A 24,466-nucleotide genomic window follows, 5' to 3' on the forward strand; every position below is an offset into this window, starting at 1 on the left:
TCATCCTAATCTCGCATTTTCACGCCCCTTACAATTCGCTGTTCCATTCTATCGAACCTGAAATAATTTACCATGTTGCTAAATTTAGTTTTAACCTTTAGAATGTGTGAAAGGCACGTGCGGAAGCCAATTATAAAGAAAGGAAAACAACTCATAAAAAAGATTACTGAAAAAATTAGCAATGACGAAAATATTATGAGGTAAAAACGTTACTTTTTTTATAATTGTATTTAAGTAACAGTTACTTTTACAATTTCCTTATGTATGTTAACAGGTAGCAAGCAGCAGTGCGCCATATTCCAGCTTTGCTAGCAAAACACCCTCATCCAGACTAAGCCTGGGCAGAGCGCTACGCTCGCGTAGTTTGCGAAGTTTGCGCTACTTCGCACTATGCGAATTGCACGTAGCACAGTGCAAACATGCGTAGCGTAACGTCGCGTAGTGCAGCGGTCATTTTTTGCTTGCTCGCGGTCCTCAACATCAAGTTGGCGACCGCGAGCAAGCAAAATGACATCCTGGCGAGACTTTTTCCTTGTTCGCGATCAGCAACATCAAGTTGCCGATCGCAAGCGTGGAAAATAAACATCCCGGCGAGATTCTCAACGCGAGGATATCTGGGACACGGCAATAACCCAAAAGTCAGATGAGAGGCCGGTGACCAGAAGACATGAGCAAAGACCTAGTGCATTATCAACAAAAGGGTTGTCTTACACCTCGCTGACCAGTCTAAGAACGGGTCTCAAGAAATAATACAATGTTTGAAAAGTAGCCTTATGGTTTTCAATAATTTAACATTCCAACTTCCCGCTGTAAACAACGTGGCACACAGGCTTAATTAGGTATCCAGCACAGAGCAATCGCTATGTAAAATCAAGATTAGAATAAAACTACAGTAGGAACTGTAGGAAAAAAAATCTAGATGTTAAACAACGCACCAAGTATTGCAGCTACTTACAATAATATGAGTTTTAAGCTCCAGGAAAAGATGCATGGTCTCGGTAGATAAATTATTCTCATAGTTTTAATAAGACAAGAAACTGTGCAATTAAAAGAAAAACGAAAGTCGTTTAGGACTTCAGAAAAAACGGGGAAACGTTTAAACTGCTTCAAACAAGCGTAACAACACAATTCAAGACAGCTTTATTGACAAGACTAAGTGTTTCGTGTTGAAATGGTATTAGGACGAGTCCAGTCCGGTGGGCGGGGCCTAAGGGAGACAGGGAGGTCACCAACCCCACTTCCAAAAGCAAACCGACAACAACAGATCTCGCAAGCAAGCAGCGCATTCGACGCTAGGCAAGACCTAAAAACTACCGGCAGACCACTAATTCCGCGGACACGGGACCGTGTCCGTTTAGTCATCGCAGCCTCCCCAGCCACACTCCACGAGCACACCGCCATTGACTTAAGGCACTGCCAAAACACCCATTAGTCTCAAGCCTCTAGTCCTGGAGACCACCTCACTCTCACCCTCCACCCCCTACCCCCCCACCAGCGCCATCCTATATGAGTCTCTGATCCTTCCCTGGCCTCTCCACCCCCCTGGCTCGCCATCCTCTCAGCTGACTTGCCACATTCCCGCCCGAGTACCCCAGTCCTCGCGCACCCACCCTATCCCAATTCCCTCCCTTACCCTTCTCCTTTCCCTCCTTGTACAGCACCGTTCAAACCTTTCAACCCGGTCCTGAAGATGATCCTATGTAATTGGATCGAAACGTCGTCGTCGACCTGTCAGCGCAACTGATGGCGTACCCCTCTCGTGGTTCAAAAGAAACCGTTTTCAAATTGTCTAAAAGGATTATGAATTATTGACTTGAACCACAATATTCACTGTACATATCTTTTCACGTTTGCACCCCTTCTAGTGGATGGGCAGCCAATGGAGGGCCTTCAGCCATAGGTGAGAAGACAATTCACTTTCCAGAGTGGGTTCGTAACGTGGGAATAGAAGTGTCACTGACAGTCCCAGAAGATTGATGCAAGGTTTGTTTCAAAACATAAGTTGTGGCAGATTGAGTGGGTGAGGTTTTGAGAAGTATGAAGTGGATGACCATGGTGACCAACAGTACAGAGGCACTCTTATTTTTTTTTTTAAGCTTTTAGCTGAAAGCCGGGCAGTCTGGCAGTAGCAACATAAAGCGAGTGTGTGTCTGGGGAGGCAAGGCTGAAAAGGATTTGTAAACAAAGTGAACAAGTTACTTACCATCTATAATGCTGTTTCTGGTGGTTAGTGTATCTAAACCCTGATTCCTCACCTTGTCGATACCCCCAGGAGCCAGACTGGGTCTGGAGATGTTTCTCAGGAACTTCTTAGTGTGTATCAGTAGGTAGTGTCGTGTGGTTCAGAACGGTTTCATCCTACCCTAAAAATTACTTTGCAGCAACAATATAACCATCACCTCCATGTGGCGACATCAATTTCTTTCTGATATCAGTTCGCACCTTCAAACACAAACCTAGTAATTAGATTGGACCAGTTTGCAGATCTCTAAAGGACATTTTTTAAATAAGGACCAAAGGAGTCCATTCCACAGAAAGGAAAAGGAAGGGTCGGTGTGGAATCTGTGGTAGTATAGAGTATCCACAAGGTAAGTAATATTTGCTTCTGATGGATACTTCTTCCTGCAGATTCCTCACCTTGTGAATAGATACCAAAGCTGTACGTCCACCAGCTAGAGGGTCTGTGGAATGGCTCAGAAATCCAGCAGGACTGAATGGGCAATGTGCCCTTCTTGCTGGACCTGGCTATTCAGGTGGTTGTGCTTTGTGATCATGTAAACGGACATCCACATTGCAGCCTGGCAGATGTCCAAAAATGCCACAGCACATGCTAACGCAGTCGTAGTGGCTTTGGCTCTGGTGGAATGAGCAAGCTAGATTTCTGGAGGCTATTTCTTATGAAGTCCACCTTAGATCTTAATACAAAGTACAAACCATCTGGAGAGGGTCTGTTTCTGTGCTGAACTCCCCTTCTTTCCCCCAGAGAAACCTACAAAGAGCAGATCGTCTTCCCAGTGAGTTTTGGTGCGATCAATGTAAAAACTTAAGTCTCTCTTCCTCCTTGGATGGATGGAGAGGAGCGAAGAACGTCAGCAGGGTGATAGATTGGCCAACATGAAAAGGTGTTTACAACTTCTGGAAGTAATACCGTCTTGGTCCTTAGCACCAACTAGTCAGGAAAGGTGGTGCTGTGCGGTTGATGAATGGAAAGTGCTGGCAGCTCACTCATGCGATGGCATGACGTTACTGCAATGAGAATCACAGTTTTAAATGTGACCAACCATAGAAAACAACTGTGCATTGGCTCAAATGGGGTGCACATCAAGAATGTGAGAACCAGACTGCGGTGGTCTTCCACTGGGGCATCACAAAGAATTATATAAGTAACGTATGGCTCAGTCCTTGCAAAAAAGCGCATCACAACTGGTGATTTAAACAAAGATGGTTCATCATGCAAATGTAGAAAGCCTAATAAGGTCGGCATAACCTTTAACTGTTGCAAGAGCAAGGCCTTGCTGGGCCAGAGACAAGGAAAAAAGAACATTTGATAACGGAGCCTTTAAGGGTTGTTTTGTGATGGGAAGAACAACAAACAGCAATCCTCTTCCAGCATGCTTAGTCTTGGCGGAGCAACGCCTGGTTGTCATAATCCCATTCACTATTGCAGGAGGGAGTTCAAAGAACATCAACTGTAAGAGCTCAAATGTCCAAGCATGGAGGTGTAGGTTGCCTTGTCTTGCTGTTGAGACAGGAGGGTTTCCTGAAGAGGCAGCCAAATTGGAGGGCAAATGCTCAGGGCCAGAAGTTCCAGGAACCAAACTCTCCTGACCCAATTCAGAGCCAATAAAATCACTTGTGCCCAGGCATTCTTCAGAACTTTGGGCAGGAGAGGTGGAGGCAGGAAGGCATAAATGAGTCCAGAGTTCCAGTCTAACCAAAAGGTGTCTCTTATTAAGTACTGCCTTCGGAAGCACAGGAGTTTGGACGCATGCTTGGTGGTGGCAAAAAAAAATCAAGCCATGGCTGTCAGCACTGTTGAAAGGCACGCTGTACCATTTCTGAGTGCAGCCGCGATTTGTGATCTAGTAAACAATGCCGGATGAATTATTCCGGCTGGCCTTTAAACATTCTGCCAGGTTCTGCACAATTAGGGAGATGCCCTGACAACCCAGCTAGTTCCAGAGGAGCAGAGCCTCCAGGTGCGGGATACACAACCCCACTCCACCCTGCTTGGTGCAGCACCACATGGCAGAAGGGTTGTCTGTGATAAACTGTACCTGTGTTTCACTGATGCATGGAATGAAGGCTTTTGGTGCCAAGCAAATAGCCCACAACTCCAGCAGGTTCATGTGGGAGTGGCAAACAGACCACAGTCCTCTGATCTCCACCTGTCCTATATAGCCCCCCCCCCCCAACTCAGCCACAATGCATCTGTCTCAATCTCTTAGTGTGGGTGGGGTAGGAAGAGGCAACTGCCACAGGTCCAACTGCAGTCTAGCAGTCACCAATACAGATCTTTCTCAGTCTCCTCTGACACCTGAATGGAACCTGAGAGTTTCCCTTGGTGCTGAGCCAACTGAAACTTCCTATCCTACCTCAGAGTCCACATGTTTCACTTGGTGTGGTACATCAGTAGGATGCAGGAGGCCAGGAGGTTTCAGAGCTGCTCTCACTGAGACCTGGGTAAAGCACTGAAACATCAGAACCATAGTCCAAATGTCCAGGACTGGCTAAGGCAGAGGGAAGATCAAAATAGCAACGTGTACCAATGAAAGGAAACTGCTATGAAGGAGTCAGGTGTGACTTTGGCACGTTGATGGAGAACCCCAGAGATTGGCCGTCTGGAGGTGGTCTATGACTGTCTGTGGTGAGCCCACCTTCAATATCCAGTCATGGAGATAGGGGAAGACCGGTAATCCCAACATCTGAAGATGGGCAGTGACCAACACCACTGCTTTAGTAAACACTTGTAAAGCCAAAGAGGAGCACCGAGAACAAAGTGCTCATGGTGTAATTGGAACCACAGGTCTCATTTATGGGACAGCAGGGTAGGGATGAGAAAATAGGCATACTGGACGTCCTAGGGCAGACAGCAATTGTGCCAGAGTGAGCCTTTTGAACTTGTCCTCTGTGAGTAAGAAGTTCAGAGGGTGGAGATCTGAAATAGGCCAAAGTCCTATGTCCTTCTTTGGCACCAGAAAGTAACGCGCGGGGCACCCAGTCCAGACATCTGATGCCGGCACCCTCTCTATAGCTCCCTTTTCAAAGAGAGGTTTAACGTCATATTGAAGAATGGACAAGTTTCCTACGTCAGTCACTATGGTGTCAGTGGCATGTCTGGAGGAGTGTAAAGGAAGGGTAAGGCATAGCCACGTTGGACAGTTTAGAGCACCCATCGCCTCAATGTAATGCTCTGCCACCCATTGAGTTAAGTTATCTAGCCTCCAACAGGTTAACTGTGTGCCGCTGAGGGCAAACTAAAGGGGTTATGAAGGGGGGCCACTGAGGCTGGTGGCAGATTGGATATTTCCGGGGGCCTGGATGCTATCGGCTGGATCACCACACTATGGATCAAAATGTTTGAGAGGCCTGTTAATGGTGAGGCAATGCCTGATGTAGCCTCAGCTGTAAGCCTCTTCTGAAGCCTGGAAAGAGGTGTTGGGCAAACTACCATGCAGGTGGTTCTAACCTGAGGTATCAAACTGTTACCTTGCTCGCTTTAAAGTGTTCCAATGCCAATTCTGCCTCATCTCCAAACAGATGGCTGCAGTCAAAGGGCATGTTAATGAGTGATTGTTGGGCATGTTCATGAGTGATTGTTGGACAACACTTGAGAATCCTGAAGAATGTATCCAGGTGTGGCGGCAAAGCACAGCAATAGTTCCAACTGCCCTACCCAGACAGTCTGTAGTGTCCAGGCCCGACCTAATCACGTATTTTGCTCAGTCTTGGCCATCCTGAATGATTTTAAAAATTTCAGGAAGGCAAACTGGGACTGCTGGGAAGATATTGGCCACCATTTCCCACAACACGCAAATAATGGACTGAAATAACGCTGAGGGCAAAGATTGGCAATGAGAACATGCACTTTCCAAAAGCCTCCATGAGTTTCGACACTGTGGTTGAAATCTGTGGCGGTGTTCGAGAAAACATTTGGGTTCAACCCACTGCTTTAGGCCTTGTCCACAAGACTCTTAGGTGTTTGGTGCTGAAGGAGGAAAGACAGGCACCCCAGAGCTGGCCTGTGTTTCCTGGCTAGTTGTCGATTGATGGGAGGGCAAGAGCCTGGTTTCAAAAAGGTGCCCAAAAGAGTGTCCGCCAGTGCTTCATTAAAGGGGAGGAGAGGTCTGCCATGGCTGCAGTATGTTTGTTTTTTCTAAGATGATCGAGGTCAAGTACTTCTGCTGCTTGTCTTATTACCATGGCAAATGAGGCAGACTCCTCTGTAGCGGGGGCAGAGGGATAATTTAGGCCAGTGTCAGACAATCTATCAAGGTAACTAGCCTCTTTCCGGTTATGAAACAGGTTTTCAGCATCATATAATTGAGAGGTGTCATTATCATTATTATCTTTTGGCTCTGGGTCTGAAAATCTGAAATGCAGAGAAAGTGTACTGGATTCTGATTAGGGTTGAGTCATAGGCTGAGGTGGGCGCAAATTTGTGCGAGGTCATGTTGGATTTGCTTCCGTGTCCGAAAGGATTATGGGATCTCCTTCTGGCTTTGGTGGCGTGTTTCCGGCATCCACGCATGGTGCCAAGGCACAGGTCTTGGGGCTGCAAAGGGTGTCAGAGCGCACTGCGGGGCTAGGAGCCGGGGGAGGCACAGTCAGTGTCTGGGACGAATCTGCCGGAGGTAACCTGACAAGAGGCCTCCTCCAATACATGAAGCCCAAAGGTGCTCTGGAGGGATTTGGTAGAGTACAGAAGATCTGCAGCATGGCCTCTTTTGAGGTCTGTATCAACAGCTGCATTACTGATGGACACGGGGAACTCAGAATGAATCGTAACTAGCGTCTTGATTGGTTTTGAGGTATTATCAACAAATGTGTTTAGGGGAAATAGAAGTGTGAAGGAGCCATACAAAGATTTGTAACAATAAAACTGTTTACCCATATCTAAATTGTTAAATAGGACTTTGCTGATTGAAAGGGGAGGAAAGGCAAACATTTATTTTGTCCTTTAGGAGATGTTGCATTGTACTGGAGTTTAAAGACTACTCACACGCTAGAGTAACACAGCACTCCAGAGTCTCTCACAGAAAAAGAGGGAGTTACATTGCCCAGTATTAAAACCACTGGGTGTGACAAGCTGCCTGGAGAATAGGAACTGCAACTGGAGATGTAGAACTTTGTTTTGGGGAAATCTGCATGAGTGATCAGAGAGCCATCTGGTGTTATACAGCTGGGAAGCTGTTCAGGATTCAAGCTTAAACGTGCAAGAGGAAAGAAGTGAAGGATGTGTCATCTGAAATGAGGTGACAAAGGAAGACAGCACTGTAAATGTGGACGCAATAGAGGAGTACCACCAAAACGGAGCCTTGGTTAATGCCTACATTTAGTGGGGATTGGCAGAAGGTGTGAAGAGCACAAGAGACATAAAAAAACGTTGATTAGGTAGGTTGAATAAAAGCAGTCCATAGACGTACCAGTGATGTCAAGGAAGAAGAGGATTCTTTTCAGGATGGTTGACTGTATCAAGTATTACAAGGAGGCCCTGAGGACTACGGATAGCAGGGAAGGAAAGTGACAGTGGTGAATATAGGAGGTGAAGATCGAAACATACGAGGTCTCATGGAGTGGAGACCTCAGATAATATTTAGAAAAATCCCAAAAGATTAACAAAGGACGACAAACGTGAAGTTGATTTCACGTACGGCCTGTGTTCTGCACTCCTCAAATTGAGGAGCCTTGTTCCCTAGTTTCAAACTGGGCAACATTAGACTTTAGTTAAGCTAGAGATAATGTGTGACAAAGAAATGTAAAACAGAAAAAATACCTGTATTGGCGCTTGATGTGAACAAGTGATGCTTATGTAAATACATCCCTGATGAAGTTCCCTTGTGGGATAAAACGTGTTGGCTGGGCTGACATACTGATTATAGCAAGTGGAGATGGAGATTGATCAATAAAATCATTTTTCGTATATCTGAAGACTATTATTGAAATCTGTTACATGGATCCATGAATCACGGACTGGATTGATTTTTGCAACATTACTAATTGCGGGTTTTGTAAGTTTAATTAACAATATCTAATCATCTATAAAGGACTTTGTGTTATTCATATTAAAGAAGATAGCTAAAACACTTTTATTCAGTGTTTTGGAACAAGTAACCAGAATTCGGGAGATTTGTGGCTAGCTAAATGAGAAGGATAGTTAGCTATTTACGCCCTGAGACAAGGTAAAACAGACACTGATCTCAGGCACTAAGAATGACTGCCAAGTGGAGAGGCTGGTTAAAAAGTGTGGTGAGGCATGACAAAACTCTCAGTAAAAAAAGGATTGAGGTTTAATAATCTAGGTTTGGAATTACCAAGGGGATCCAAAGTAAGCATTCACAGATTCAAGTATGGATACAATGTCTACTTGGGTGCGCTTTAAAAGAAGGCGAGATGGGGAATGGACAAAGAGGGAGGAGAAAGGACATAGGATTATTATGCAAAGCAGAGAGTAATGTCCTACTTATATATCAAATTTTGAAATTGAAATAAATGGCAAGTTCCGCAGGCTAAGTACATGCATAGCCACATCGACTTCATATATGGGGAGGTCATAAAACATTTAGGCGAAGAATTGGGTGTGTGTGAAAACGTCCAACATATTAACTCTCTACGCGCAAATTGTCCTTCAGACAGATGTTCAAAAAAACAAATATAGAATATTATCTGGGAGGCTCTACTCTGCTCACTTACAAAATAAATAGACTTTTTTCCTCCGCTCAGGACACCTTTTTAACTGGAGGTAAGGTGTGATGCAAAAAAGTCTTCAAAACCACCCATTTATCAGCATCAAGACTTTTTCCTTTAGAGGTTCTGCTAGAATTAGCAAGGTAATGGTTGCTAAGGAATTATTTGCACATATGCTGGAAGTTTAATAAAATGTTTCCTTTAACAATACAACATTCACTGCGTTACACAAGTAAAGCAGCTAGGTATTGCTTTGTAGCTGATCAATATATGGCAAGGGGGAATCAAAGTCAATGTCACAGTCACAGACCTATGACAAGAGCGACTAGAATTAGGTGATTCTGTAGTCGCAGCTTGTTTCGCATTAACTATGGATTTGACGCATTTGCCACATAATCCATCTTCTGCTGCATAATCTGCAGATTTCAAACAAAATAATTTTTTTCTAGTTCAGACATTACTAATTTACTAAAAACCTGGAGATATGTGTTCATACACAGTGGAAGGCCCTATCAGCTAAGGTTAGCTGGTCATCTTGCAGCTTCTTATTTCTTTATTTGGTTGTTAAACGGGTAATAGTGAGATGAAACTTTTTCCCAGACAGTATATCCAAGTGTAAGAATTACAAAACAATGAAGAACTACTATTTAAAAAAATGAGCTGCACTACGCTGCATAATTAGATTTTTCTTGCTGCATAATTTGGTGCTCCTCTGCCGCATAATTTCAGGGACCATGACTATGACTTATCAAGGCATTATGTGCTCGCTAGCAGCAGTACCACAAAACAATTCACTTTAGCATTTTAATAAATTTTACGGAGGTGAATAGTAAAAGGCTACCACAGTCCTCCTTTCAATCACTGTGCTAACATAGATAGGCGTAAAGTAATAAACAGCACCAACCTGTTTGGTGCTAAGACTTTCGATCACAGCCCTCAACGCATCACATTCTTCCATCAAGGCTTGAACTGTAACATATTGTTCCCTTCTCAAGGAGTCTGCCTCCGATATGTGCCTGGCTTCCATGTCCATAATTTCAGCAGCATGCAGTTCCTGCATCTGTCCAATCTTTTCCGTGTACTGACTTATGACTTCTGAGACCGTCTCTGAAGATTCATTTTCTGGGCCGGTCAAATCAATCTGAATTTCTGCATCTTTTTGGTGAACTGTGATGGTTTGATTGCTGTTATTGACACTCACTGGTGTCTCTGTTTGGGATGAGGCAGCAGATTTAATAAAATGTGAACCATCTACAGACCAAACACGGTCTGGATTAATACCATTGTCGTTCTGATCTTGTCCAACGTGCTGTTCACTACATTGCCCATATTGTGCCATCTTAATTTCTGCTTCAGCCAAGCTCTGTTTCACATGATACAAGTCTTCCTGAAGACGAGTAAAATTGGATTCCTTTACCTAGAACGCAAACAACAAAAGATGGGATTACTACACTTCTACAAGAATGAATATCAAATTAAGATACAAGAGTAACTTTTGGTCAGATGTTGACTAAAATTGGTGGTCAGCTCAATGAAATTATTTAAAAATGTTTTCACACTCAAATAAGCACACTATAACTACACACTGCTAATTACATATTATATTCAGTGCCAATCTTAAAATAGGCAATATAGAACTGGTTTGTGTGTATGTCACATTTATTGACGCCATACTAAACAACAGATTCAGTAATAATTTTATAACATACTGAAAAATTGGGAGAGATAATTTATTCAGTACAGTGCATGAAAGAAAATGTAGATGTTTGTCTTCTAACTAGGTAGCTGTTAGGATATGCAGCGAGAGAATAAAATAAGAATGTTAGAAATGTGGGGATTAGTTTAGGGGGAGATGACCCACCTTAAGGGATAACTAAAATCCTTGTCAGGGTAAGCCACTTATGTTACTGAAATAACCAGAGCTCAACTCTCTGGTAGCTATGGCACAGAACAGCCAGGCTTAATTTAGAAGCAATGTGAAAAGAATTTATGCAGTACCAAAACAGTGATCAAGTCAAAGCACAGCACAAGAAAAATTATAAATCAATTTAGAAAGATAAAGTAAATTTTACTAAATAAAATGACACCAAGGAACAATAATTTAATTAGGGGAACTTGAAATATTAATTTTTAAACGTAATGGTTATAAATAGCACCAAAAAGCATTTAGCACCAACTAAGGTCACCTGATCTCAGTAGACCCCTACCTGAGAGCAATTTGAGGCTGACCATGATGGAGCGTGGGTCGCCTACAGAAACCAGGTTTGACCCGGTCAGAAGTTTTACCTTCGGATTTAGTCTCTGAAATGGATTGCCATGATCTTCAGCTGTGCAAGCAGCAGACACTGCCCCAGAAAGGCTCCACAAGGTTGCATAGCTGTTGGACGAGGTCCCAGTAAAGCTGCTGACTTTTGGCGGCAAAGCTCTGCGTGACGGTGGTGACTTCCGACTCCTCTCTAACCAACAGGGTAAATGGTCCCAGGGGTTACTATGCGCCTAACTGATGGAGTATCCATCCTTTACCAGTCAGATATTTATCTGGAGCGATTTTCATCGTTGACCTGTTACCATACCGAGGGTGTACAGGCAATTGCCCAGACCGATATTGAGGATATTTATCTGGAGCGATTTTCATCGTTGACCTGTTACCATACTGAGGGTGTACAGGCAATTGCCCAGACCGATATTGAGGATATTTATCTGGAGCGATTTTCATCGTTGACCTGTTACCATACTGAGGGTGTACAGGCAATTGCCCAGACCGATATTGAGGATATTTATCTGGAGCGATTTTCATCGTTGACCTGTTACCATACTGAGGGTGTACAGGCAATTGCCCAGACCGATATTGAGGATATTTATCTGGAGCGATTTTCATCGTTGACCTGTTACCATACTGAGGGTGTACAGGCAATTGCCCAGACCGATATTGAGGATATTTATCTGGAGCGATTTACATCGTTGACCTGTTACCATACTGAGGGTGTACAGGCAATTGCCCAGACCGATATTGAGGGTATTTTTAACTTGTTTATATAATTTCACGTGCACCTTTTTTAAAAAAAAGAATATGGTCCTGATGAAGCGCCACCGACCCTTTGGGCACAAGAGGCGCGAAACATGTTGGCCTTTGATCCATGATTCCTGGGCGTAATGTACCTACAGGGTACATTTTTTTAGCAGTTTATTTCTGCTCAGGGTACATCTATATGATTCGCTGCATGATGACCCTCCATATTTTCACAAACTTGCACGCACCCTTTTTACCCTCTACACCGAACCCACTTTTTCACACACCCACATGCACCATCCGGTGGTTCTTAAAAGATCTCCGTCAAAGTGACCCTTCGGGGGCCCGTGGGGAATTGCAGCGCCGGCCCCACGAGGAGCAACCGCCCGATGATGAAGCATGACACCTTTCGGGGTGTGTGAGGGCAACAGAGGACATAGAGTGGTCTTCCACTGACCTGAGTGGGTTTTTAACTAGGAACTCTTTCACTCTCTTTTTTCCTCTTTTAGGGCTTGGGTGACTTTTTGCACCCGCCCGTAGGAACTTTGTCCTCCTGGTGATATATGTTACTATGCAAAAGTCATAACAAATATGCCTCTGTACACTGAAATCTTTTTCGCTAATGGATACCATTTAGGCTAATGAAGCTGCCACTCAAATCTTTGTGCAGGCTTGAATCTGGTCATTTGACTCTGCCATTTGTTCTTCAAAGACCAAAACAATTAGTTAATTAATAGTTGGGTTATTGTAACAGCGGTCTCCTACTACGGTATGAAATCACAAATTGTTTCACATTAACGCTATTATAACTAAGAGTCTGTCAGACGCCCTATTATTCTTTCTGTTGCATCTGCGGAGTCTGTGACTGTCTACTTCCCATGCATTCTCCATCTACAGAGCAATGATCTAAAATATCACTAACTGTGAACAATGTGACCTGTCCTGGTGCAGAACCTTTAGTAGAAGGCAGGCCCCACACGACAGGGCACACTAGCCCCAAGCTCGCTTCCTCAGGAGAGAGTTGTGCGTGCCAACGTTTTGCAATCAGCCATTTATAAGCAGCACAGGCTGTTAGAAATCCTTCACCTGTGCCACAGCTGTATGCGGGTGTGGCAGTCACATGGTGATCACTGTATTACAGTAAAATTCCCATAGAAGGAGTTGCAATTAATGTATTAAATAAGATTTGAACCAAGCTTAATATAAGCCTACATGTCTTTAAGTATTAAGATTTTGTGGATATCTAAAGTCTCATATTCAAATCAGCACCTTTTACAGAATCTAGATTTTCTTTAACATTGACCAGAAAATCGAATTTTTTACGATGCAGCCTACATGTAATGTACAATGCATCTTTCTCTCCTTCGGTCCTTGTGTAGGGTGTGAGGTTATTTTTATTAAGAAGTTTTATAAAGTGCTCAGCTATCCCTTTGGGGTTTTCCGGTGCTAAAACATCAGGTCTGGTCTATCCCGGTTTCACTAGCTCAGAACAGCAAGGTCTTCAGCTGTCTACAAAAGATTGTCAGTGATGGAAACTTCTCAGAGTTTCTGGGAGTGTGTTCCACAGTTTGGGGCCCGAAAAAAGCAAAAGAGCAGCTTCCTATGCGTGTGCGTTTTCCTAAAGGGACCATGCACAAAGAAAGATCACTGGAACAGAGGGAACAGGAAAGGTGATAGGCTTTATCGAGTTCATAAAGATACCACGGGCCAGCCCCTGCTCTGTGAAAATAGCTCTAGGTTTAAAAGTTAATTCTCTTATCCACTGTAAGACAGTTGAGTTCCCTTAGAAGACAAGAGGCCGAGGCACTTTTCAGCGCAGCAAGGCGGATTCGGTACTGTGTCCCCTCCTAAATCCAGATTGGGAAGGGTGAAGGCAATCATGGGCTTCCATGAAACTGGAGAGTTGTCTGTTTTTTTTTTTTTTGTTTTTTGTTGAAACCGTTTATTACAAAATTCAAAGAATATACAAAGATGGGCCTACAACCTTCAGGCCGGCCGCTAGCAAACAAGAGGAGCATAAGATACACACAGTGGAGCGCAGGCAGCGGCAAAGGGAAACATACAGGAGTCAGCCGCGTTGATGGCCACACCATACGGACCCCACATGACGGTTTCTTTTAAACATAAATAACAACAAACAAAATCCAACCACAAGGCAACCCACGATCGAAAACAGCAGCATGTGCTCCCCTAGAAGGGGGACCCTACCAAACCATAGGAGTATCAAGGGGGGGGAGAAGGTCAGAACAGGGACTGGGTGAACTCAGTGCCCGGTACCGGAGAGCTAAACCGGCTAAGGGGACGGGGCAGGCGATGGATCGGGCAATAACGGCGGGGCGCAGATTCCACCACGGTAGGCGTTCCAGAGACCCCACACTTTCACCCATGTCCCAGGCTTACCTCTCGCTACATACACCACCTTTTCCCGAAACATGCACCAGTCCATATTTTCCTTCCAGGCCGAAACAGTCGGGGGCCTCTGGGAACCCCACAGTTGAGCAATATCGCGCTTGGCCACCATATATCCCAGAGTCACCCACCACGTCTGTGGCGCCGAATAGTCGGTTGGTTCCCACACGTTCAACAGGCATCTCCTCGCTTCGGGCAGCAGCGGCACACGCGTAACCACCCGCAGGACCTCATGCACACCACGCCAGAATCGCTCCACCTCTGGGCATTCCCACAAAATATGAAGAAAGGTCCCCAAAGAACCACACCCACGCTTACACAACCCGTCCACAGCATAGCCCATTCGCAATAGCCTTGGCCCCGTTATGTAGACCCTATGGAGTATCTTGAGCTGGACGAAGCGAAGGCGGGCCGGTATGGCCACCTCTTTCGGGGAGGCCACCGCAGAGACCCAGTCCTCGTCGTCCAGCTCCAATCCATCGGCAACCCAAGCCTCGCGAAGATCAAGCAGCAATCCCACGCGGTCATTGATCAGTTTTTTATAAATTAACGAGATCGTGCTTTCCGGGACATGTCCATCCAGCACTCTATCTTCCAGAGGGGAGTACTCCGGGATGGAGGCAACGTCCGGGAAGGCGGAGCATAGTGCATGACGGATCTGCATATACCGAAAGTACTCCCTGTCTTGCAACTGGAATTCCGTCTGCAGCATCCCGAACGTTTTGAATCCCCCCCTCGTCCAGAGATCCCCCACCCTGCTAATGCCTATCATGTCCCACTTCTCGAAGCCCTTCGAGGTCCACAGGGAGCCCAACTGCTCAGATGCGTACAGTGGTGACGCCCGGGTCAAACGATCCTTCCACCCCATCGCTGCATTAGCCGCGTGCCACACTCTTACCATGACACGCGTGGGGCCCGTAAGACGTGCGTCGAGCGAGCTGGAGTAGAGCGCTCGATTATAGTCACCACCCGGCAGTAGCATCTTATCCATTTCAAAGGCCGGGTTTAGGGCGGGCCCGTATAGGCCGTGATTAATCGCAGCCAGCTGGGAGGCCCAATAATACCGTTTAATATCCGGGAGGGCAATCCCCCCGTCATACCACGGGAGCGTCAGCTTCGCCAGGGCGATACGCGGTCTCCCGTCCCAGAACAGGCGGCGTTGCAAGCTCTCCACCTCGCGGAAGTAGCGCGCCGGGACGAGGTCCATTGTATTCTGCAGAGCGTACAGGAAACGCGGCAGCGACATCATCTTAAACAATGCCGCCCGGCCGAGCGGCGAGAGCGGCAAACGTCGCCAACGCACGACATCCTCCTTCAGGCGCTGGAGGGGGGGCAGCAGGTTTCGATCATACCGGGCCTCCGCGTCTAGGGTGATGAAGATACCCAGGTACCTAAATCCCTGCGGGGCGATCTGGATAGGACAGCCCCGCGGAAGGATAGGAGCCTCCCCAGAGAGAACATACACGCACGATTTAGCCCAGTTGATGACGAGGCCGGAGTTACGACCAAATGAGTGCAATACATCAACCAGGACTATCAGTGATTTACGTGGGGAAGCCAGGTACAGGAGAATATCGTCAGCATATAGAGACACGCGGTCCTCATACTCGGGGGTCCAGCGGAGACCACGAATAGAAGGTTCCCACCGCAGCCACTCCGCCAGGGGCTCCAAGGCAAGCGCAAAAAGAAGCGGCGATAACGGGCAGCCCTGCCGCGTACCCCTGCCCAACTCAAACGGAGCCGACACTCTACCGTTCACAACCACCTGCGCCAGTGGGCCAGAGTACAACAATTTAACCCAGCTGATAAACCCTGGGCCAAACCCAAATTTCGCGAGCGTCGCCCAAATATATGGCCATTCAAGTGAGTCAAACGCCATAGTGGCGTCCAAGGATGCCAAGATGGCCGGCTCCCGCATGAACGGGACACGTGCGAGCACCCCATGCAAACGCCGCAGGTTAAGCGCTGTGTTACGATGGGGGATAAAGCCGGATTGGTCCTGGTGGACCAAGTCACACACCACGCCGACCAGCCGATTGGCCAGAACCTTGGCGAGAATTTTGGGCTCCGCATTCAATAACGAAATGGGTCGATAGGATGTGACCCGGTCCCGAGGCTTCCCCTCCTTGTGGATAACCACGATGGTAGCAAGACGCTGGTCTAGCGGGAGGGAACCCACCGAGTGGGCCGCAAGGAACATAGCACGGAGATGCGGCGCCAGCGTATCCGGTCGCAGCTTATACAACTCGATGGGAAGACCATTAGGACCCATGGCCTTGCCGGAAGCGACCGAGCGTATGGCGAGGGCAATTTCTTCGGAGGTTGGAGCGGCGTCCAACAACACTCTGTCCTCCTCAGAAAGGGAAGGCAGCGCGATATCTCTGAGCAGGGCATGGGAATCCTCTTCAGAGCGGGAAGACACTGGAGAATATACCCCACGGAAATAGTCCGCGAAGCAGGAGACAATTTCCTCCGGTTCAGTGACACATACACCATTCATTTTCTCAATCAACGGGACAACACGACTCGCTCTCTCTTTTTTATCCAGCCACGCAATCAATTTAACAGCCTTATCACCCACATCATACAGTCTCCCCTGTTGCTCCCTACTGAGGCCCCTGGCCGCCTCCGTGACGAGGGCCTTATAGGCCGCTTGCTTGAGTTGGAGCACATGTAATTTATCCTCCGTCACCCCACGTTCTAGATCCCCCTCCAACTCGGTTATCTCAGCTTCAACACAGGTCACCTCCTCCCGCTCGCGCCTCCGGGAGTGGGAAACAAGGGACAGGGCTTCTCCTCGGAGTACTGTCTTAAACGCCTCCCACAGTGAAACCGCCGAAGACACAGACCCCACATTCTCATCAAAATAGCGCTTAAGGGATTTAATCAGTTCTGCGCGAATGGTGGGGTCACGCAGGTACCAGGGATTGATCGGGGCCACTCTACCCTCTCCCCTCGGCAAAACATCAAAGTGCAACAAGAGCGGAGAGTGGTCCGAAATACCCCGTGCCAAATGGCGCACTTCTCCCACCCTCCCTACATAAGCCGCAGGGACCAGGACATAATCTAGCCGTGAGAGACTACCATGGGCCCCTGAATGGAAGGTGTACTGTAGCTGCGTGGGATGTTTTAGACGCCAACAATCCACCAGCCCCAGGGTATCCAAGAGGCCAGATAACCACTCCTGGGGCCCGGGGGAGATCCCTAGGGGGGTGACGATCCACAGTTCCGGAAACAACAGCATTAAAATCCCCCCCCACCACTAGAATCCCCTCCGGAAGGCCAAGAAGGAGGTGCCCCAGGTCCGCAAAGGTGGTCGTCTGCAGCCCCGGTGGGACATATACTGACACAAAAACGATCACTCTGCCCTCCAATCTGCCCACCAAAACCGCGTAGCGTCCCCTATCATCATGGCGCACCTCATCAATCTCCAACGGGAGCGAGTTTTTAACCATAATGCCCACACCCCTGGAACCGGACGTGAAGCCCGCATGGGCCACAAGGCGGTAGCCCCGTCGATTCATAGCGCAAAAGGAATTGCCAATGAGGTGCGTCTCCTGCAGAAAAACTATATCGGGCGAAATTCGCTTCAAGAACTGCAGGACCACACCTCGTTTTATCCTGTCCCCCAGTCCATTAACATTCCAGGACAACAAACTCAGTCCCCTACCCCCCATCATTAACAGAAGTCATCACTCGTCCCCCAGAGAGCACTGTAGAGATAACACAAAGATACGTTTGCCTTGTGGTGGAAACGAACAACACCCCACCCCAACCCACCCATACCAACAAAACTCCCCCCACCCTGCACCCCTGCATGAGCCCGGACAGCCCCCCCAACTTGCAGTGTGCCTGTCGCCCCTATAAAAGAAACTAGCTAGATCCCCTAGAGGAGGAAAGAGTACTCCTTCTAGACCCCACACAACCTCCATGGGAGGGGAATGTACAAAGACAGACGCTCGATCGAAAGTAGCATCATATTCGTCCTGAGTGAGGCCCAGTATTGACCCCTCAGTCCCGATCCAGTGGGCCGCCTCCTCCCGCCGCCCCCCCCCCGCCATCTCGATCACGATCCCCAGACAGAGTGTCCAGCCAGTCCCCTACCGCTTCGGAACGATCAAAAAAGTGCGTGCGACCATCCACCCCCACTCGCAGCTTGGCCGGAAAGAGCATGGCGTACTTTAAGTTCAGGTCCCGGAGTCGGCGTTTAACGCCGAGGAAGCTCAGTCTTTGCTTCTGGACCGCCTGGGTGAAGTCAGGGTAAAAGTTCACCTCCATATTGTCCAACTTAACCGGCCCATGTAGTCTGGAAGCTTGCAGGATAGCGTCTCTGTCCCGAAAGTTAAAAATCCGGGCAATGAGAGGTCGCGGAGGGGCTCCGACCTTCGGCCTTCCCCCGGGAACCCTGTGGGCCCTCTCCACAGCAAAAAATTTACTCAGGCCCCGAGGCTGGAGATGGGTAGCAATCAGGTCCTCCACAAATAGATCCGCCGCCGCTTCCTCCCGTCTCTCGGGCACTCCGATGATGCGGACGTTATTCCTCCGGGCCCGACTCTCGGAATCCTCGAGGCGCCAATCCATAAGTGCGTTCGCCTAACTTAGCCGGCGTACCTCCAGTTGTAGTGCCGCCACCTCAGTCGTAAGGCCCGATGCGGTGTGGGCCAAAGAGTCAACTCGATCGTTGGTCTTGGAAAGATCGGCCCTCACCAGGCCAACGTCTACAAGGACCGCATCGATCTTCTGTGCCAGGGTGTCGAACCGCTGGCTCACCGAGGCCTTCATCTCGGAAATGGCGCCCATGACGTCGTGGAGAGTCAGATCCGTGGGCAAGTCCGGGGCATCAGAGGGGCCCTCAGGGGACTTGTGCGGTCCGCCGGGAGATCCCCTCTGGAGGGTATAGCGGTCCATGCTGTTGGTCAGATGGACGGTGCCACGTCGGGTCGACTTAGTCTTTGACCGATCCCCATCCTGTTTCGTGGCCATCGCCGCTGGTCCCACAATCGAACCAGCAACGTCGTAGAGGGCAGGAAATCAGGGCCACGAGCTCCGTTGGGGCCACCCCAGATCGGCGGGGTGGGCCACAGCAGGCAGGCAGGCCGGGTCCCCCAGCGAGGCCACACCAACACAAGAGGCTCCACGATCTCACTTGCAGAAACGGCGAGAAAGCGAAAGTGCGGGGTACGCGACTCGCCAGGCCCGGCCCGCCGTTGTTGTTCACTTTGCCACTGGGTCACCCCCCAACGCAACTCCGGGGTTCGGCGAGAAGAAGGCCGCAAACCTCAATCGGTGCTCACTCCGGCACCCGGGGTCCAATTCGAGAACGGAAAACGGGTGCCACCTCAGCTCAGGCTCACAAACACAGTCCCCTCAATCGAGGCAGGATGAATTCAGGATAAATGTAGGAGGTTGCGGAGGTCCTCGGGAGCCTCGCACCTACGCGGCCATCTTGGTTGCGCGCTAGGCTCCTCCTCCGGAGAGTTGTCTGTTAACATGTTTCTTCATTATTTTGGCCATAATAAGAAGCATAGAAACTGGTCTATAATTAGATCAATTCACAGGGTCGAGATTAGGTTTCTTCAAAAGGGGCCGGACCATGGCATGTCTCCATGCCTGTAGAATCTGCCCCTGCGATAAACATGAGTTAAGTAGCCCCACCAGGAACTGCAAAATGTCAGAATCTAGAACACTAATCTTGGCAGCAGGGATAGGATCTCCAGGTGATTGTATGACTGATATGTAATTGATGTCATTAGTGACAGGAACCCAGCTAGATCCAGCGTGTGCCATACCTTCAATTTATGACAAACTCGTGTGGAGGCTGGACCAATCAGGTACTTGATGACCAGATTCTCAGTAATACTGCTTGGCGGGGAAACATCATTCCATCCGGTCTTTAGTGAGAGCGGACTATCTGTCACTATTTTAACAAAGAAACATGCCAGCTCCTCACACTGAGGTTGCAACTGTACTGGCAATATCCTATTAGGATCCGAAAGTTCCCTCACCACTCTAAAAAGAGTTTTTGAACAATATGTGGCCAAGGTAATTTGGTCCAAGTATACAGTGGCACAAGCCACTCTACATAGACCATGATAGTTTCTCAAAGCTGTTTTGTATATGAGCTTCCTATCCTCATCATGTGCAAGTCTCCAGGATCTCTCCAGTCCCTTACACTTTGACTTCTCTGCCCGTAATGCCTCAGTAAACCATGGAGCTGGGGGATGAGATCTGGCTGGGCGACACATTTTTGCTGGCAAAACTATATCCAGGAAATCATGCAACCAGTCATCAGTTCTGGGCTAATCCAGCTGGACCCCTTGAGTAAATCTGGGCAGTGTATTCCTTTATTGACTATTAAGGCATGGTAAGTCTAATCGAGAACAAGCCCTTGACTTGATCTGACGCCCACTCTTCGCTCTAGCCGGACGCTTACAAGTCTGTAATAGAAAAATTACTGCATAATGATCCGACCACACTAATGGCATGGAAGGACCCGCCTCCATCAATTTTATGTATGCAAAAAATGGATTTAGAAGATGTCCTGCTTTATGCGTAGGTGCACAGTTCATTAGCGCAAGGCTCAGTACTCTGAAGTCCTCAATCAAGGTCTGGCCGGAAAAGCATGGACTGTCCTTCTAATGGACATTCAAATGCCCCAATAATCTAAAGATCTGTGGGGCAAGTAGTTGAGGAAGTAACGTGCACCAATTTCTGGCATAACCCGATGGAAGATAAATTAAAGCACACAATAATGGCAAAATACAAGTAAGCTCCAATGAGAAAGATATTGCTTCACATGCCGGTATTGGTGATGCATTTGTAGCTGTATTTGAACACAATGGCTACCCCACTTCCCGGTTTGCCACTTCTGTCCCTCCTCACCATAGAATAATTTGGCGGTTAAGCAGCAAGAACATCATGAATCAAAGCCTCATGTAACCATGTCTCCGTTAGACACATGGCATGAGGCTCACGATCCACCAAAAACTTATAGAGATGTTGGTGAATCGGTAACAAATGAACATTAATACAAAAGAAGAAAAACTTTCTTTCTAACTTGGTACCTGAAACGGTGGTAGCCTCACTTCCCGGTGACATCTGAAGGGCTACTTTGCCCATAGCATCTAGCATGTGATTATTGTATGCATTAAGGGAGAAGTTACAGGCTTTACATATTTGTTGACTTTTTACTAGGTCCAGGGACGCAAGACACAGAGCACAGTGCTCTTAGCTGGTGAACAGAAAATACTTTTACATCCAGCCAAAAACAGGCAGGGTTCCTAGCCCTGTTCAGGCACGGGCAGGCACAGACTGGCTTGCCTTAGGCATGCCTGTGCCATGCCTAAATTAGGGTGTGTACCTTGAACAGAATACAGCGGCTCGCTAACCAAGCACAGCACACGTCTCTACAATGGCGGCCAAAAAGTGTCACAAGGGGGCACTTAACTCGTGCTACCATGCTCCAAAAATGCAAGTTAAAAAAATAAAAATACTCAAATTCCCACAAAACACTAAGACCATACGTTGCAAAGTTAAAAAGAGTTTAAGCTTTTAGTTTGATAATTCACACTAGACCGTAGCAGTGCTCCGAAAAACACCCTACCTGAAGTTGCGCTTCCGCACCTGTGCCATGCCTAAACAGGGGCGTGTACCTTGAACTGAAAGCAACTGGCCTGCTAACCGTGCACAGCACACTTCTCCACAATGGCCGCCAAAAAGTGTCATTGAGCAGAGCACTTAACTACTGTGAGCACGCTTCAAATATGCCGTTTTGTTAAAAAAAAAATCTCAAATTCCCTCCAAACACAAAACATTAAGCCCATACGCCTTAAAGTACGCTAGGTTAAAAGGTGAAATTCTGAATTCCAATTACAAAGTGTAACATTAAACCAAGACTGGCAGGCTGGCATTCTTTAACTATTGCTGTGAAAGATGCATTTACAAATGTTGTAAAATAGTCTTAAAGAGGTCGCTACATATATTACACTTAATACCGTGAAAGAGAACTATCAATATAGTATTATTTATTTGAGTATGCATTTTTTATTACTTCTGCTGTGCTTTTAGATGTTATTACTTGTTAGTATCAATACTGTGAGGTCATAAGCATTGGATTTGATGTGTGAGTTATGGTTAGCAGTTTCAACCACAATTTTCCAATTTCAGTGTGTTTTTTTTTTTGTTTCAATTTGAAAATGTTTTTTTCAGTGAATTTCTAAGATTCTTTTTAACCTAAGGTTAGGTGTCATAACCAAAGAGTACTATGTCTTAAATGTAACCTTTGTTTTTTTCAGTGAATTGCTTTTCGGTATTTTGATCTTATACCACATCTAACAATGCGGCCAACCTTCACAGCCTTTTTTATTTATTTATTCAATAGAGTTTATGGACCCTCCTGTAGAGTTTGTGAACTTGCAACAATCTTCAGGGGACTGTGTTGCACATTTCATGGTTCCTCAGTCAGATTTGCAGTCCTTGGTGGCTGCGAACCCAGTTGAAATGTCTGCAAACCCCATGGTAAAATAGTGTTTTTATATATATTTTTTACCCCCCCAACATCCTATAATATAATAATGGCACCCACAACATTCTTCCAGAACTTGCGGCCAGCCAATCGGAGAACTTTGGTTCCAGGAACCCAACGTTTGGTGTACAGACCCAAAATGTGGAACAGGAGAAAAAGCTCCCATGTCTAATCACATTTTAAAATGTAGTAAACACTTTGGAGTCTTTTAATGATCCTTACAAAACTTTCCCTAAAAAGTCTAATCCACCATAGCTCCTTCCTGGAAAGTCTCAAGATGATTCGTCAAATGGGGGCTGGCAAAAAGGGGGGTCCCAAAACATGCTTTCCCCATGTAATTTTCTATTGGAATGTCACATACAGTTGCAGACAAAAATGCTGAATGGAATTACACCAAATTTGGCAGAAAGCTAGATCTTGGTCCAGAAAGCATTGTGTGATTTGGAGTAAATCCTTTCAGTAGTTTTTGAGAACTTAAGGTTAAATAATGGTTAAATAATTATAGACATTTCATGCAGCGGAGTGACCGCAAATCACACAGATCTAAAGATAAGATCTGATTGGCTGCCACCAGCTGCCATTTTAAGATTTGGCAACCCAGTCCTCTGTACTGGAAAAAAGTAAGAGAAAAAAACAAAACATTTAGGGGCAGGGTAAGGATGCTTTGACCCCATATCCCCCCACCAAGGCCGGAAGAGGGTGGGAGGTTACAGAAAGACCCCTCTTCACAGGGGCCAAAACCATAATTTGTTTTTAACATAACTATAACTCATGCTCTAAAGTAACTATAACTTGCCCCCTCATCATCCACTGCTAATTTTATGTCAAGACTGGAGGCACTTATAATGATTTCTAATCTTGCATTTATTTCTATAGAAGTAGTCAAGAAAGTTGAAACTAGAAATTCCAAGAGGCTTAGTAACAGGCTAGTCAATGGGAACAAAAAACGTAATCATCACAATAACCGACAGTATCACAGTAACATGTATAATGCCACACTGGACAACAAACAGCCCTCTTTCCTTGCTGCTGGCAGCCAAGATAAGTACATTATTTATTCCCTTTATGGTGTTCCATGTGATATATTAAGGTTGTATTTCTGTAGTTTGTGATAAGTACACATTGTTTATTGGCTGGTTTTAGTACCTTGTTCTCCGTTGTGCGCTCGACACGACCATTGTTCTCTGCGTGCGTGCTGTGCTCTGCCTCTTGGCAGCTCCCGCATCTGCCATTTTCTATTGCCCTTCTACCGCTCTCCACGCTGGGTGCCGTGTCAGCCGGGGTTTTATTTGCAGCATTAATTTGGCTAATGGAACTTTCCCTCAGCTTCTCTCTTCAGCTGAGCAGGTTCCCTTCGCCGCTTCAACGTACGACGTAAGAATAAAGGGAGAGGCTTTTAGGCTTCCCTCATTGCTATTGCTGTCTTCCTCAGCTTGTACACGCCCTGAGGGAGTGGCTTGGGTGTTTCTCTCTGCCCCTGTGTTTCTTTGTCAATTTTAACCTTTTTCTGACTGAAGTTAGTTAAAATGGAGTATTTACTATGGAATTAGGCAGATTTCCATTAATGAATGAGGAAAATGATGATGGGGAAACATTTAAAAACAAATTAAATGACT

The 24,466-nt window shown here is 46.7% G+C and overlaps 1 protein-coding gene across 5 annotated transcripts in view; it reads right to left on the reverse strand.

Moving 5' to 3' along the window:
- Nucleotides 1–24,466, reverse strand: part of AKAP9 (A-kinase anchoring protein 9) — a 1,384,828-nt gene that overhangs the window by 249,681 nt on the left and 1,110,681 nt on the right. For all 5 annotated transcript variants that reach the window (XM_085631105.1, XM_085631108.1, XM_085631107.1 and 2 more), the window contains one exon: nucleotides 9,812–10,324. In XM_085631105.1, the coding sequence (XP_085487231.1) occupies nucleotides 9,812–10,324 (513 nt within the window). The remainder of the gene's footprint in view (nucleotides 1–9,811; nucleotides 10,325–24,466) is intronic.

This window comes from Triturus cristatus, chromosome 10 (assembly GCF_964204655.1).
Source record: "Triturus cristatus chromosome 10, aTriCri1.1, whole genome shotgun sequence".
Lineage (NCBI taxonomy): Eukaryota > Metazoa > Chordata > Amphibia > Caudata > Salamandridae > Triturus > Triturus cristatus.